The following is a 16913-nucleotide window of genomic DNA, read 5'->3' on the forward strand; positions in this document are numbered from 1 at the left end:
ATATTTCATTATATATAATGAAATATATATATATATATATATATATATATATATATATATATATATATATATATATATATATTGTTAGCTCAGAGATATCTTTCAGAAATGAATACGTTCAAGCTGATTTCTGAAGAATTTGTAAGCAGTTTCCTATTTCAGATCTGATGATATTTTTTTTTTTTTTTTGCACCATGAAAGTTCTCTATAACCATCCAAGCAACCCCCAACAAAACCCTGGACACTAGACTCTTGCAGAATGCAGACATTAAAGCACAAGAACAATGGGTTTGGGGAGGGCCCTGGGTCTGAGGTTCCCAATCTGCGTGGATTGCTTGGAGCTGAGTCAGACACATGATCGCAGTCAGCTGACAAGCCAGTCTCAGGACAAGCCAAGCTGCAAACACAGGAGGAGGAAGTTTGAAAGTTTGGATTGTATTCCAAGTCCCATGAAGAAGTCTACTGTCCGGGGACATGCCACTGTCACCATGAATAGACTCTGGGGGCTCATTGGTGGGCTCTTCGGCTTTGGTGAGTGATGAGTAGACACCATACACACAATCAGAGGTTCTTTCATTCACTTTTATCCTCATTTCAATAGATCAGTGCAGCTCTGATTAAATAGTCACATGATGTGAAAACATTTCTGAAATTATTAGGCGCTTTATCTGTCAAAAGCCAGAAACTGTGCAAACTGGCGCCCCGTACATTTATGTCTGTTGCCGTGGTGGGCAGAAAGAGACACTAAAATCACACTTGGTAGTTTCTTTTTTTTTTTTTATTTGACTGCTTGGCCTGAAATGAAAGGGCACTAATAGGAAATGTTTCTACACAGGATTTATGCAGAATTCAATTTGGATTTAATTAGGAAGATGTGTGAATCCCGGGTGAGAAGTATGTAAAAAAACAAATACCGCTTATTGTGCTCTTTAAAACGTCACGCCGTGCCACAGCACCTGTATTTTATACTTTCTCTTTAATCGCATAAAGTTATTAATAATTGATGACCGTCATTTAAACACTCTTTCATGCATAGTTTGGGTGATGAATATTTTTTTTTTGTAGCATTTTACTGCCATTGCTTTGCTTAAGATATTGTGGTTGCCTAAAAAAAAAAACAAATTGTAGTAATTGATGGGCAATACCATGACCTGCATTTTTGTTTTCACTGAACACAAGTCCTGTATAAATAATAATAATGATAATAATAGGTTGTTCTTTTAAAGAAAGGGAGAAAAATAATAATCATTACATTTTTATCCTAGTAGGGTTTGAAATAAATCTGGGGTAAAAAAACAGTGGTCGAGATTAGCAGTTAGACAGTATGCTGTGTAATTGTAATTTTAGTTTTTTTAACATCTATATAAGCCTGACGTATACCTGCAATACGTGTATATTTTTTTTCTTGATCAAAATGGTGTATTACTACCTGCAAATTTATTGGTTGATTGGTACCTCTCTGGTGCAATAATGTTGTAACCTTGTACATGAATGAAGGAAAAAAAAAATTGGTGGAAAAAAATGCAGTCATAGCTTAGCCCATCTGTTGTTGTTTTATATACCTTTAGCCTATTAAGTGTATGTGTGTGTGTATGTATGTATGTATATATGTATGTATATGTGTATATATATATATATATATATATATATATATATATATATATATATATATATATAATCTCATTTAATAAAAATATATATTATTATTTATTTTTTTAACACAAGTTAAAACAAATATATATAATATTTTATGGGTCCAGATTGTTATGATTTTTTTTCACTCTACACAATTAGAAATTATATTTATTATAATATGATTTTATTATTAACTGCTGTTTTCACTAAACGCAATGTAAAAAAAAAATAATAATAATAATTTTATTGGGCCAAGGTTTGGATTTTTCACTTAAGTTCACAAGTTCAAAATAATATTTATTTGAAAATAATAAATTTTTTTGAACTTGTGTTTAGTGTAAAAATGCAAACCCTGGCCCAATAAAATGTAATAACTTTTTTTTTTTTTTTTTTTGTTTTTTTCATTGTGTTTAGTGACAATAGCACATAACAATATTATTGTCAAACATACCGTAATAAAAAAAATATTATCTGCTATTGTCACTAAACACAATGTAAAAAAAAAAAAAGTATTTAAGTATTTTATTGAACCTGTGTTTATGAACCTGTGTTTAGTGAAAAATGCAAACCCTGGCCCAATGAAATATATATATTTTACATTTTGTTTAACAAATAATAAAATCATATTATATATTTTCTAATTGTGTTCAGTGAAAAAATTCAGTTTATAGCTTTAGCCCATCATTAATAATAATAATAATAATATATGATAATTGATGGGCTAAAGCTATAACTGCATTTTTTCACTTAACAAAAGTTATAAAATATAATAATAAAATAATGTTTTATTATATTTTATAACTTGTGTTGTGTGAAAAAATGCAGTTATAGCTTTAGCCCATCAATTATCATATAATATTATTATCCTACATTAGACACCTCAGCTCAACGATCGAATATTCCATACTCTCGTTTAAGGGCACTCAAAAATAAACTTTTTGAACATAGGTTGATTGACCTATGGCAGACCCTAAACCCTAAAGACCGCAATTATACATATTTTTCTTTAGCGCATAAAACCTATAGTAGAATAGTTTTTTTTTTTTTTTTTTTTTTTTTTTTAACTGGCCCTAAGGTGTTGGAATGGAACCCTTCTATAGAAATCGAATCATTTATTTGGTCCGACCATTCACCCGTATTTTTAACAATAACACCCCCCCCCCCCCCAGATTCAGGGTACAAATTGGTCGTGGCGTCTGAATGACACACTTATGCTAGACCCAATCTGTCATAAAGCAATTGCGGAGGCGATTTATAACTTTATTTCTGATCATGAACAGGATTAAACTGCCTTACCCTTAAAATGGGAAGCCTTAAAGGTGGTAGTTACGAGGGGTGTTCATCCAACACGGTTCACGTCTTAAAAAATATAAATCAAAAATTATCGAAAATACCTTATTAAAACTCCATACCTTGGAAACTCTACATAAAGCCCATTGTTCTCTAGAAATATCAGTCAATATTTTATCTACAAGGATATCCTTATTACAGTTTTTCAAATCGTCCCAGAGTTCATATCAACAAAGACGAGCAGTGGGAAGATAAAAATTTGAGAATAAGTGTGGGAAAATGTTGACTGATATACTACACCCACGTCCATCACATACTTTCATACCAAGTATAAAGAAATCATCGGGAGAATTGACATCAGATCCACATGCGCTTCAACAAACCTTCAGGGAATATTTTTAGGCCCTTTATAACCTGACCCCACCATCAATATTGGAGGATAAGGGAGCTGGAGACAATATTATTAAAGAATATGTGCGGGAAAATGCCATTCCGACAATAGATGATGTCACTAAGGAATCTTTGGATTCTCCATTTTCACTTGAAGAACTATTAGAAGTAATCGCCAATATTCCGACAAATAAGAGTCCGGGTCCAGACGGGTTTGCATCAAAATTTTATAAAACTTTTAAAGAACATATAGCCCCATTTACACTTCAAGTGTTTAATTCAATTTCTTCTTATAATCAATTTCCAACACAGACTTTAGAATCTCATATCACTTTGATTCCTAAACCAGAAAAGGATTTAACACTCTGCTCTAGTTACCGACCTATATCTTTGATTGGGGTAGATTTAAAGTTATATGCTAAACTGATTGCGATTCGCCTTCAATCACTTCTCCCAAGCTTAATACATACTGACCAGGTAGGATTCGTTCAAAGTAGAGAAGCACGTGATAACACGATTAAAACTTTCCTATTAATGAATTATGCGCAAAGGGCTAAAATACCAGTATGCCTTCTCTCAGTTGATGTGGAAAAGTCATTTGACCGGGTGGGATGGCTCTTTCTCAAATATTCCCTAATGCAAATAGGACTAGGGTCAAATATACTCCATAAGACAGACATATCCAAAGTGCGGCCCGCGGTCCGGTTTTGAACGGCCCGCCTGGTGTGCTGCGGGATGAGGGCTGTCAGATGAGCCCGATCCCTGACACTGTGAGAAGCTCCGTCGGCTTCAAAAATGAAAGTAAAGTGCAGGGAAGTGTGCTGTGCTCTCTGCTTCCCCCTATAGTGCAGTACCCAGCTGAATGAGGAAGCTGGAAAGGTCAGTACTGTGCTACAAGCTAGATTTGTTTTAAAATGGCTTTATGTGTGTGTGTGTGTGCATGTGTGTATGTGTCTGTGTGTTACTTTTAATCCAGACCCCCCCCCCCCCCCCCCCCCTTGTACCATCAGAACTGCTTTTGTGGGGCTTGTGTTTGTGATAGCAGCCAGAACTGCTGCTCCTCTGAAAAGCAATCCATGTACAGATCGCTTTTCAGAGGCATTTGAAAGGTGGTAAAGAGGCATTATGTTGCCTCCTCACCACCTGTTTTAAGCCCGTAAATGCAGCATCACTATACCGCAACTGTGCAATCCACACAGTTGCGGGGTAGTTTCAGTGCAGGCCCATTCACCCTGGGTATACCTCCAGCTGTAGCCACAGCATGTGTACACCCCCAGCTGCTCCCTCTGCAGCTAAAGGGGGAGAAGTTGGGGGTGGTAAAAACAGCTTAACCATGTGGTTTTACTGCCCCTCCAACAAGCCCTTGGTTCACATCTGCGTGACTGCATGCTGCGTGTAGGGCAGCCCATGCATTTCAATGGGCTTCCCTACCCACAAAAAATGCAGGGAAAGAAGTCCCTGAGTTTTTTTTTTTTTTTTTTTTTTTTTTTTTTTTTTTAATTGCACTGCACCAAAAGCACCCCACGTTTCCAATGTGGGGTACCATTAAGAACTAACGGTATCCCTAAAGAGCAGAGCATTCGTCTCTGTGTCGGGAACGAGCACGGCAAAGGCAAGAGAATTCTTGTTGGGCCGTGTATTAGTGCTCGAACGACCAAATTTTAATGGTTCAAAGAATGTCAGGCAAAATGGTCGGCCCTCGCGCATGTTCACTTCATCAAATCTGGCCCTCTTTGAAAAAAGTTTGGACACCCCTGCCATGAGATCATGGCACTATACACTAAACCGGTAGCTAGAATAAAGATTAATTGCTCATTGACGACAAGTTTTAATATACAAAATGGTACCCATCAGGGATGTCCGCTATCCCCTTTGCTTTATGTTATAGTAATGGAATACTTAGCAACAGCTATTAGACGGAATTCTTCCATTACTGGTATACAGATAAAACAAAGGGAAATAAAACTGGCCTTGTTTGCTGATGATTTATTACTTTATATCACTAATCCACATATTGCACTACCTTCTATACTATCTAAATTTCAGCGGTTTGGAACACTGAGCAACTTTAAAGTAAATGTATCAAAATCAGTAATCCTTAATGTGTCGCTTATACCCAATCAAGTTGCAATGCTGAGAGCAAATTTTTCGTTTTAAGATTTGCTCTGCAGCATTAAAATATTTAGGTGTTAAAATCTCCCCAGATCCAAATTGCCTGTATTCAATGAATTATGTTCCTCTCTTGCAACGTACTTTACAAGATCTAAAAAAATATGAAGTTAAGCAACATTCATGGTTTGGGAGGATTAATATATTAAAAATGGATATAATACCGCAATTTTTTTTTATTTTTTTCAAATTATCCAAGTTTGTGTTCCTAGATAATTTTTTTTCCACTTTACAATCGGCTTTTACAAAATTTATTTGGGGTGTTAGGTGTGACCTCAACAAGTCACCTATTTGTCAGGTTATGTTACCGTTTCCCAATTGTTAGTTAGAGTTCTTATCCAAGCAAAGAGACACGGAGATATTATTCAGTATTTCTGCTCAGAAGTCCGTCGTTAACTCTGACTTTCTCTGACTGACTGTGGCTCTGAGGCTTCTTTATTACATCTTTTATAGACAGAAAAGGGCAGACATCAGCAAATGTAAAAAAAACAACATTTTCAAAGAAAAGACAATTCTCCGGGTGTTATCAGCTGATAAGACAATCTTCTGGGCGTAGACTGCTTTTTAGGGCTGATGCGGCCTCTTCTTGATGAGTACGTGACAATAGATGACGAATCCTTATTTTACAGAGAAGGATAGAAAAATACAAGTATTTAGTAAGACATAAGGTCAACCATTTTGTTTCAACATACCTCAATCCTTACATTTCCCCCTTTGACATCACCCCTCCCTCTTGCCCTGGGTCCACCTGAACAAGTTCTAGTCGGCCTATATCCAGAGTACTCTCCCTGACCGCGAGTTGTCAGAGGGGTATACACCCATCCCCCTGGACAGTACCAACATCTAAAATTCAGGAAGAGTGGCTTTTCTGACAGATGGGTGATGTCAAGAAACTAAATCTACCTATCTTCACAAAAGTTCCATCTTTTCCGCATCATTTACCTTGGCTTTCTTGCAAAAGCACATGAGCAGTTTAAAGCATACATAAAAGAAAAATACGAATAAGAGCACCACTATAATCGTCATTGCTGCCTTCTTAACCCAAGAGAATAACCCTGAGAAACTAAAAGTTCCACCAAACGGATCCCAGTCGCGACCAATATTTCGGGCCTTCTCTTGTAAATTCTTTACTTCCGTACGGTGTTGTGCAATGATGTCATAATAATCAGGTACCTCAATGCTGGTGTTATGTATCCAAGTACAGCACTCATAGTCCTCAGTAGTTTCACAGAGTCCTGTCAGTGCTGCACTCATACTTTCAATTGCTAATTCATGTAATTCTAATTGTTGTCTGATGGCTCTGGTCTCCAGATTTAAGTTAGTAATATCATCAGAGTTTTTCTCCAAAACATCATTAATAATTCCTGTATAGTTATTTAGTCTTTTCATTAAGTCTATACCCCATCCTGTCCAGGACGGGAACCAAGCCCATGCCATGTCCTTCTTCAGGAATATTTCTCTTTTACTACGATACCTGAGGGGATATCTAGGATGCATGCTAGCTTCTAATAGGTGATCACCTCGTTCATCACCTACTACTCCCATTACTGGTACTAAACTTGCGAGGTAGCACCATCCCTGAGCTCTTCTAGGTATCCAAGTATAACATTTATCCTCACAACAGATGTATATATTGTTTCCTAGAGCTACTGATCTTGAACTGATATCATTTCTATAACGAGAGGTGTATCCATAGAGGGATAAGTTGGATACTAACCACCTAACATTATTATCCACAATGTTAGTGAGGAAGTCAGATAATGTCTGGTGTGTGCTGGAATTACTGGGATAGAAGCTTCCATTTAATACGACAATGGACAAATTAAACTTGCTGTCTTGGCATTCTCCATTTCCTCCCGTTGTGTTCCCTAGGTTGAAACACCAATCAGGGGAAAAGGCGAGACCATTTGACTTAAACATTACTGTCTCGCTGGTATTTGTTCTAATTATGTTAATGCTACTGTTAGCAAGATCAGTATAGTTTTATAGGAACTGCCATCAGTGGTATACTTGCTGTGCTGGGGTGTAATTTGCTACAAATCCAACATTTCTCATATCCTGACTTCTGGGCATAAGCATATTTAAACTTCAGTAATAACATTTTTTTAGAAAATCCTTCACCCTTGTGTATTTTATTCTGTGAGGTAACCAAACTATTAGCCAGAATTACTGAAACAATAAAAAGATACATGTTGTCATTTGCCAACTGGCTCCTTTTTACAATGAGAAGCGTGGATCCAGGTAGGTTTCCCTTCCAATTTCACTGAGGTTGCTGTAATCAATAGCACCTGGAAAGGACCTTCAAACCTTGGTTCCAGTGTCTTTCTGGTATGTTTCTTTACATACACATAGTCTCCTGGTTGTAGATCGTGTGTACCTGTGACAGAATTAGGGTCTGGAAGAGAAGAATACACACTCTTGTGGATTTTAGTCAGACGCTGTTGCAACTGTATTACATACGTAGTTAAACTATCACATTGTAATTGCATACTTTGAGGAAAATATAAACCTAATCTAGGTGCACTTCCAAACAGTATTTCATATGGGGATAACCCTGTTTTTCCTGTTGGGGTGTACCTAATAGAGAAAAAAGCTAAGGGTAGGCACTCAGGCCATGGTTTGTTCAACTCCTGCATGGCTTTTTGTATTTTCAGCTTGATTGTACCATTTACTCTTTCTACTGATCCTGAACTCTGTGGGTGGTAAGGAGTATGAAAACTTTGTTGAACCCCTAACATTGCCATCACATTTTGCATTATTTCTCCCGTGAAATGTGTCCCCCTATCTGATTCTATTGTTTCTGGGAGACCAAACCTAGGTATCAGCTCAGTAATCAGTTTCTTGGCGGTGGCTTTTGCCGTAGCTGATTTCACAGGATAACTTTCGGGCCAGCCTGAAAATAGGCAGATGCACACGAGAACAAATTCAAAGGGGCCGCTCTTAGGCATTTGTATGTAGTCAATCTGCAGTCTCTGAAAGGGATATTGGGCCCGGACCTGATGTTTACGTGGGGTTTTCACTCTCTGTCCTGGGTTATTAATCAGACAGATTTGGCATGCAGCACAGTAGTTCCTTGCAGTACTACTGAATCCAGGGGCTAGCCATCCTTGGCTTACAATCCTATACATAGAATTGGAGCTGACATGAGTGGGTAAGTGGACCGCCGCTGCCATTGCTGGGTATAGAGAAGCGGGTAGACATATTTTGTCTCCTTCTCTCCATACATTGTCAAGGCCTGGTGCAGCTCCCTCCTTAACCCAACGGTCCTTCTCAATAGCCCCTGCTTGTTCCTGTAGTTCGATTAGCTGCTGCCATGTGGTTTGGGGCATACTCACCTGTACCGTGGCTAAGGTCTCAGGGCTTACTTCCCCTAGAGCTGCCTTCTTTGCAGTTAAATCTGCAAATGCGTTTCCTTTTGCCTCAGTTGTTTTTGCGCTCGTGTTTGCCGCTATCTTCATGATGGCTACTCTTATAACCTTTTGAAGATTGTTCAGGACTCTTTTGATTCCTTCACCATGTTTAACAGGTGTGCCTGCTGCTGTAAGGTAACCTCTAGCTTTCCATATGTGGCCATAATCATGTGCCACACCGTAGGCGTATGCGGAATCAGTGTAAATGTTCCCTTCTTGTCCCTCCAAGTGTTCTAGGGCTTTCTCTAGAGCGGTTAGTTCCGCTTCTTGTGCCGACATGTGTGCTGGTAGTGACTTTGCCTCAATTACCTGTGTGTCCGTTACCACAGCATAACCTGTGTGATATTTACCTTTGTCATCGGCAAATCTACTACCATCTATGTACAGTGTGTGTTCTGCATTTGCAATGGGTATGTCTGTGACATGTGGGAACCCCGTGGTTTCTTGTTCCATAAGTTGAAAACAATCGTGTTCATCAGATGTTATGTCATGAAATGAAAGTGTGTCAGAATCCTGAGTATCTTGTGCTGTGTCTACACCATTATCATCATTACTCCCCCCTGTCAAATCTGTCTGTAATGGTAAAAGCTGTGCTAAGTTAAAAGAAGTGCATCGCTGAAAGGTAACATTGGGGGGTAGGAGCAAAGTGCATTGTAGACGCAGCTGCCTTGCCATTGATATGTGTTTTGGCTGGACCTGTGATAAGATGGCGTGTATGTCATGTGTGGTATGTACCACTACAGGATTGTCTAAGACAATTTCTGAGGATTTGTCAATGATAATTGACACTGCTGCAACTGCTCGTACACAGGACGGTGATCCTCTAGAGACAGGATCGAGAGCCGCCGAGAAGTATGCTACCGGCCTTTGTTTGATGTGTTGTTGTGTCAACACCCCTGTTGCGTGTCCCGTGATTTCAGCAATGTACAAATGAAATGTTTTGGTATAATCAGGGATCCCGATCGCAGGTGCCGAAATTAGTAACCTTTTTAAGGTGCTAAAAGATTCATGACCTGCTTCTGTGAGTACATAGGGTACTATTTTCAAGCAATCATATAATGGCTGCATCAGAGAACTGGCATGTGGTATCCATTGTCTACAATATGATACCATTCCCAGAAACATACGAAGTTGCTTAAAGTTGCGTGGGATATTCATTTGTCTTATGGCCTGGACTCGGTCTTCAGTGAGATGTCGAGTACCCTGGGATATACAGTGGCCCAAAAAGACAACCTTTTTCTGACATACCTGTAACTTAGTTCTATTCACCTTGCACCCTTTTTCAGCCAGGAATTGTAACAGTGATAGAGTGGCTTTTAAACAAGTATCGTTATCTGGACAACATAACAATAGGTCATCTACATATTGCAACAATACACAAGTGTCAGGCGGTAGCCATTCTCCCTATTTTTACTTTTTAAGGTTTAGTCAGTGGGGCATCGGTCAGGAGTCCGTCATAACCACTTATGGGTATGGTGTCACGGGACGTCATGTGTGGAGGGACTACTGAATCAGACAACAGACTGCGTGACGCTCCTGTGTCAACCAAACAAGGAATATGTTTACCTTCCACCTTCATCAACATGTGGAGCATTTTGTTCTCTGATTCAGCTAGGACTGGGGCAAGTCATGCGGTCGGATCGTCCCTATCATTGGTACGCCTCTGTCTGTAGTCCCTCGTGTCTCTGTCCGTGTTTCCTTCCTGTTCGTCTTTTATCCTTTTCCTACAGTCTCTTTTTATATGTCCCACCTTGTTGCAGTAATAACAGGTAAGAGGTTTACGGGAGGAATTCCCTCCTTCATTGACCCGGGCAACAGTGTTAACTCCCGGTGTCCTTCTGGGTTTAGTTTCTGCTAAATCAGCCTCTATGCCTTGTGCTTTCTGCAACAATGTTCCTCTGTCCCGTATGGCTCTCCATTCGGGAGTACATGCCTTCAGTTTGTCACCTATTTGGGGTACTAGTCCTTCCATATACTGTCGATTGAAAGCCCTAATGGTGACGGGTAAGGCTAAATCTAGACCTTCGTCAGCCATCATGCTTTCCATGTTGAGGTAAAATTCTGTAACAGTCTGACCTGGGGCCTGTTTTATGGGCGCTGTCGAACCCCTTTCCTGCTGTTTCCCTTGGCAAAATTCTCGTAACTGAGCAATAAACAGGGGTCTAGAGTCTATATGACGAGGGTGTACTCCTGGTGGGTCCGTGGTAGGATCCCCTTGTGGTCTATGTGGAGAAATTTCATTCATAAATTGATTAAACATCGTTAGTGTCATTTTATGTCTACACAAATCTTCCCCATCTTGCCAAGTTGCTTCATGTGTGTCTAGTAATTGTGTCACGAATCTACAGAATGCGGCAGGTTTTGCTACGGGATCAGGAGCATTCTGTATTAATGCCATAAGAGTGTCAGCCGACCAAGGTGTCCATGTCCTCAGAACGACTTGTCGGGTCACTGTAGGTGGCTGTCCTGCTTGACCCGCATTTGGATTATTTACTTGTATTACCCTAGTCCGACTATGGACTGGAGCTACGGGCTCTGGTCTTTGAGCGCCGCAATGTACACATTCCTGTGCCCAGTCTGTATTCTGGGTACCGCATACTCGGCATACCCATCCTCTTCCTCTTAAGGAAGGATAAAGTTTTGGTCTTTCATTACCTGGTGTGGTAGTGTTATAAGGAGGTGGAGTATCTCCCGTATTTACCCTATCGCCGGGAGCAGAAGGAAGACTTTTGTGTCGGACCTTCATATCCCATCCACCCTTTTCCTGACAATACTCCCATCCCTCCTCTTTAGCCCTGTTGGAAACCTTAATTAAACATTGTATTTGTGATACCCATCTGTTCTGCAATATCTCTCCCTGTCTGTCTTTCTTTATTTCTTCCCAACCTTCTACACTTAGCCCATTTTCTCCATCCATCCCCAATTTCTTGAGAATCCTATTTGTGCCCTGTGCCTTATCCTTCCCATACAGCATTGTAATTATGTCTTTAACAGCATAACATTTCTGAGATTCCTCCTGGGGTTTACCATGTGTCTGGCCCATTTTGACAGTCCTGCCTAGGTGGCGTTTGGATCACTTACTAAGTGTCTCGTTGCCTTCTCCTCCTAGGGTGCCAAAATACTAAAAACCTCTCCTGGATGAGATTTCTGAAATCGAATTACCTTATATGCTAGCCAACTGACAAATATTATGACCAGACTGACAGCTACAACATATACAAGCATTCCCTTTTGGTGGCCAAACACATATGACTAGGTCTCCGGGCTTTGTGGAGACCTTATTTCCGTTCCCATTACCATGGAATCTCTCAGCATTCGTTTCTTATTCCTGCTTTATTGAGGCAGTCAGGACTTATACTTTCAACCCGTTTTTAGGCTCATGAATCAAAAAGCGTATATCAAACTTAAGTGTCGGACCCCCAAAGTACTCTTACGAGTTAAGGGCGCATTCCGTTACCCATTGGGATGATATATGTTTCAATTCACACCATACAAACAGGGCTTATCTCATTCACAACAGACAGATGACAAGTAGACAGACAAGAAACAACGGTAACATAAGCCAAAATATTAAGTTCAAGACCCACTTACTACAGAGGTTGGTTTTTACCTGAAGAACAATTCAGACAGATCAGGTGGGCACAAATCTAAGAAGCACAGAGTTTATAAGAAAATAAAGCTTTTCTTACCTGCGCAGGATTTGTCTGTGGTTCTTGATGTGCCCGACCATTTCGTTCCGTCCTTATGTTCGTTCGCCTCTTGTAGTTTCTTCAGCGAGTCCCTATTCGCGGCGCCAGAAATGTTAGGTGTGACCTCAACAAGTCACCTATTTGTCAGGTTATGTTACCGTTTCCCAATTGTTAGTTAGAGTTCTTATCCAAGCAAAGAGACACGGAGATATTATTCAGTATTTCTGCTCAGAAGTCCGTCGTTAACTCTGACTTTCTCTGACTGACTGTGGCTCTGAGGCTTCTTTATTACATCTTTTATAGACAGAAAAGGGCAGACATCAGCAAATGTAAAAAAAACAACATTTTCAAAGAAAAGACAATTCTCCGGGTGTTATCAGCTGATAAGACAATCTTCTGGGCGTAGACTGCTTTTTAGGGCTGATGCGGCCTCTTCTTGATGAGTACGTGACAATAGATGACGAATCCTTATTTTACAGAGAAGGATAGAAAAATACAAGTATTTAGTAAGACATAAGGTCAACCATTTTGTTTCAACATACCTCAATCCTTACAGGGGCCATAAAAAACCAAGACTGCAAAAGAAATGATCATTACCAAAAACGAAAGGAGGTGCGGGTGCACCAGACTTGTATTATTATTATTACGCTTCGGCAGTCTTGACTAGACTGGTGGATTGGTTTTATTCGGAAACTAAACAATGGGTACAATTAGAACAAGGGTTGATTCAATTAGATCTAAAGGTGTTGCCATGGTTAGATTTGTCTGGTAGTAATTTACATCGAGAGTTGTTAGAGACTATGCCCTCTCTTAACCCATATGTTCAACAAATGGGAAGTAAAACAGTTATACAATTGGAACTTTCCTCTTATGAAGGACCTATGACGCCTCTATTCGGCAACCCTTTTTTCCCACCGGCATTAAATAGGACAAGTTTTCCTATATGGAATAGAGAATCTCATTATAGACTGAGCAATATTTTATGCCAGGGGACAATTCCGTCTTTACGTATTTCCTACACAGCGACCATCATTCATGCAAACACTGGAACACTGGCAGTTATGCCGCGTACACACGATCAAACAAGCGGGTGGAAAAGTCCGGCAAACTCAAGTCCGCCGGACAATCCCCCCCCCCGTGTGTAGCCTCCGGCATACTTTTTTGAGCCGAAAGTGCGGCGGACTTAGAATGCCGTGTTGCACTCCAATCTTCCCGCCGGACTCGCATTTCGGCGGACAATCCGGCCGTGTGTATGCCAGTCCGCCGTACTTTTGAAATGAGCGGCCTTTTCCCGCCCGGAGAAAAGTCCGCTCATTTCAAACGGGTCTCCAGGTAGGCGGGGCCCGCGAAGGAGATGCCGCCGGCCCCGCCACCTGGTATGGACTTAAAGGGGAACCCCAACGCCGAAAAAAATCGGCGTGGGGGTCCCCCCAAAGTCCACAACAGACCCTTGTCCGAGCACGCTACCCGGCCGGCCAGGAAAGGAGGGGCGAGCGAGCGCCCCCCCCCCCCCTCCTGAGCCGTACCAGGCCGCGTGCCCTCAACATGGGGGGTGCCTTGGGGAAGGCGGGGCCGCGCGGCCCCCCCCACCCCAAAGCACCTTGTCCCCATGTTGATGAGGACAAGGGCCTCTTCCCGACAACCCTGGCCGTTGGTTGTCGGGGTCCGCGGCGGGGGGCTTATCTGAATCCGGGAGCCCCCTTTAATAAGGGGGCCCCCGGATACCGGCCCCCCACCCTATGTGAATGAGTATGGGGTACAATGTATCCCTACCCATTCACCTGTAAAATAAAAGTACAAAAAAAAAACACAACACACGAGATAAAATACTTTATTGCACAGCTCCGGGGGTCTTCCGTCTTCGGGGGTCTTCTCGCCGGACTCCTCCGCTATCTTCTTGTAGCTCTTTTACTAGCGGAGGAGCCCGGCTTTCTTCCTCGCCGCCGGCCTCTTCTTCCGACTTCGGGGGTCTTGTCCCCCTCTTCGGTTCTTCTGCCGGGCCACCGCGCCTTCTTATAGCTCTTTTACAGGTCTTCTGTCACCGCCGCCGCCTTCCGTTCTTCTCTTCTTCTTCAGATGTTGCCTCGCCATTAAAGGGGGCTCCCGGATTCCGATAAGCCCCCCGCCCGCAGACCCCGACAACCAACGGCCAGGGTTGTCGGGAAGAGGCCCTTGTCCTCATCAACATGGGGACAAGGTGCTTTGGGGTGGGGGGGCCACGCGCCCCCCCCCCCCTTCCCAAAGGCACCCCCCATGTTGAGGGCACGCGGCCTGGTACGGCCGGGTAGCGTGCTCGGACAAGGGTCTGTTGTGGACTTGGGGGGACCCCCACGCTGATTTTTTTTCGGCGTTGGGGTTCCCCTTTAAGTCCATACCAGGCGGCGGGGCCAGCGACGTCTCCTTCGCGGGCCCCGCCTACCTGGAGACGCGCTCGAAATGAGCGAACTTTCCTTCGCGTGTGTGGGCGAGTCCGTTCATTTCAAAAGTAGGGCGGATAGTACGGCGGGCTTAGTACGCTGTATTAGTCCGCTGAAAAAGTGCCGTGTGTGGGCAAGTAGCCCGTTCGGAAAGTCCGACGGACAGTCTGGCGGGAAGTCCGCCAGACTAAGTACGTCGGACAGACGGCTACGTGTGTACGCGGCTTTACTGTCATTTTGGTTTTCTATTCGTTCAAGTAAGTCCCTGGGTAGAGATTTAACTCAACTTGAAATTCTCCTGACACAAGATCAAAAACCAAAACACGTTTTATCAGCACTTTATAAGATGTTTATAATTAAAAAATCCCCTGGAGCCCCCGGAATATATAAATTAATGGGCTAATGAGATTAATGTTCAAATTGAGGTTGGGGAATGGGAGAAGGCATTTAATTTATCACCGACAATTAAAGCACAAGAGACGAACTATAAATTGCTCTCAAGATGGTACTGGAGCCCAGTGACACTCCAACGTATATACCCAGAAAAATCAGATATATGTTGGCGGTGCCATACTGACAAGGTCTCATTGCTCCATATCTGGTGGGAATGCCCCCCAATTTTCTGTTTCTTGGAAAAGATTATGCAACTATACACATTAGTTACTGTGGAGGTAATCCCAAATACACCGCAAATCACCCTCCTCTCTATGTTACCAGGAACATACAAAAACATCAAAAAGAAGCTTCTTGGGTACTGGTTGATGGCAGCAAGAACTGTGATACCGCGGCACTGGCGATCAACTCAGTCTCCTTCGATAAATGAATGGGCCTTAGAAATAGATAATACAGAGAGAATGGAAATACTTTTAGCACACGAATTAGATACGTACGAAAGGTGCCTCCTGGTTTGGAACCCCTGGAGGCAGTATAGGAAATTGGTAAAAAGCTGAAGGAAGAAGGAGGAAAGTAATGGAAGGAAACTTTGCCGGGGGAGAGAAAAGGGGAAAAGAAAGAAAGGAGCGAGGGAAGGGAGAGGGAAGGGAGAGGGAAGGGAGAGGGAAGGGAGAGGGAAGGGAGGGGGGGGTTTGTGGGGTTCTTTTTTTTTTTTTTTTTTTTTTCTTTCTTCTATGTGTTCAAGTATTCAAGATATGTGTAACAAAATAAATGTGATCACTATGCATGTAAGCAATGTATATGTTTGAAATTGTTTAAGTATGTGTAATACCTTTTATAATAACGTAAAATAAAATTAGAATTGACCATATAATATTATTGTATGATAATTGATGGGCTAAAAGCTATGACTGCATTTTTTCACATAACACAAGTTATAAAATATAATAAAACATTATTTTATTATTATTTTATAACTTTTAAGTGAAAAAATTCAGTTCTAGCTTTAGCCCAAAAATAATATTTAAAACATTTTAAGACAAAAATGGTCTTAAAATGTATATATAATTTTAAAACCATTTTTGTGTGGCAGAATTTTTCCGCATTATGTAAGCCCAACACCAAGCAAAAAACTGTGTAGAGTGGGAAAAAATGCTAGATCTTCTCTCAGGTATTTATTGCCAGCCTCATCCCTGTTCTGGAGAATTTCCGTTCCTGGTGACAAGGTCTCACTAGTATAGATAAGGCAAGGGAAATCTTCCGTTTCTTTTTTTTTTTCTCCCCACACAAGCTGCAGGAAAAAAATGAGGGTCTAACTATTCTCCAATTCTAAAAGCTGGCTACATTTTGGGCTTTAGGACTTCAATAAATAAAAGATAATATTTTTTAACTGCCTACACCTATAAGGTACTTGATTGTGACACACAACGCTTGAATCTTTCTAACATCTATATACAAGGTAAGAATACAGAAAAAACACTATATATATATATATATATATATTTAATTTTTTTACCTAA

The 16913-nt window shown here is 41.2% G+C and overlaps 1 protein-coding gene across 1 annotated transcript in view; it reads left to right on the forward strand.

Moving 5' to 3' along the window:
- Positions 1–339: 339 nt before the first annotated feature.
- The window catches only part of LOC143975484 (uncharacterized), a gene marked incomplete in the record, with an annotated part of 59667 nt that continues 43093 nt past the window's right edge, over positions 340–16913 (forward strand). Inside the window, 1 exon segment of the mRNA XM_077477922.1 lies at positions 340–531. Coding sequence (XP_077334048.1) covers positions 450–531 — 82 coding nt within the window.

This window comes from Lithobates pipiens, unplaced genomic scaffold (assembly GCF_037356315.1).
Source record: "Lithobates pipiens isolate NorthernLeopardFrog02 unplaced genomic scaffold, aLitPip1_a1.2 Scaffold_13, whole genome shotgun sequence".
Lineage (NCBI taxonomy): Eukaryota > Metazoa > Chordata > Amphibia > Anura > Ranidae > Lithobates > Lithobates pipiens.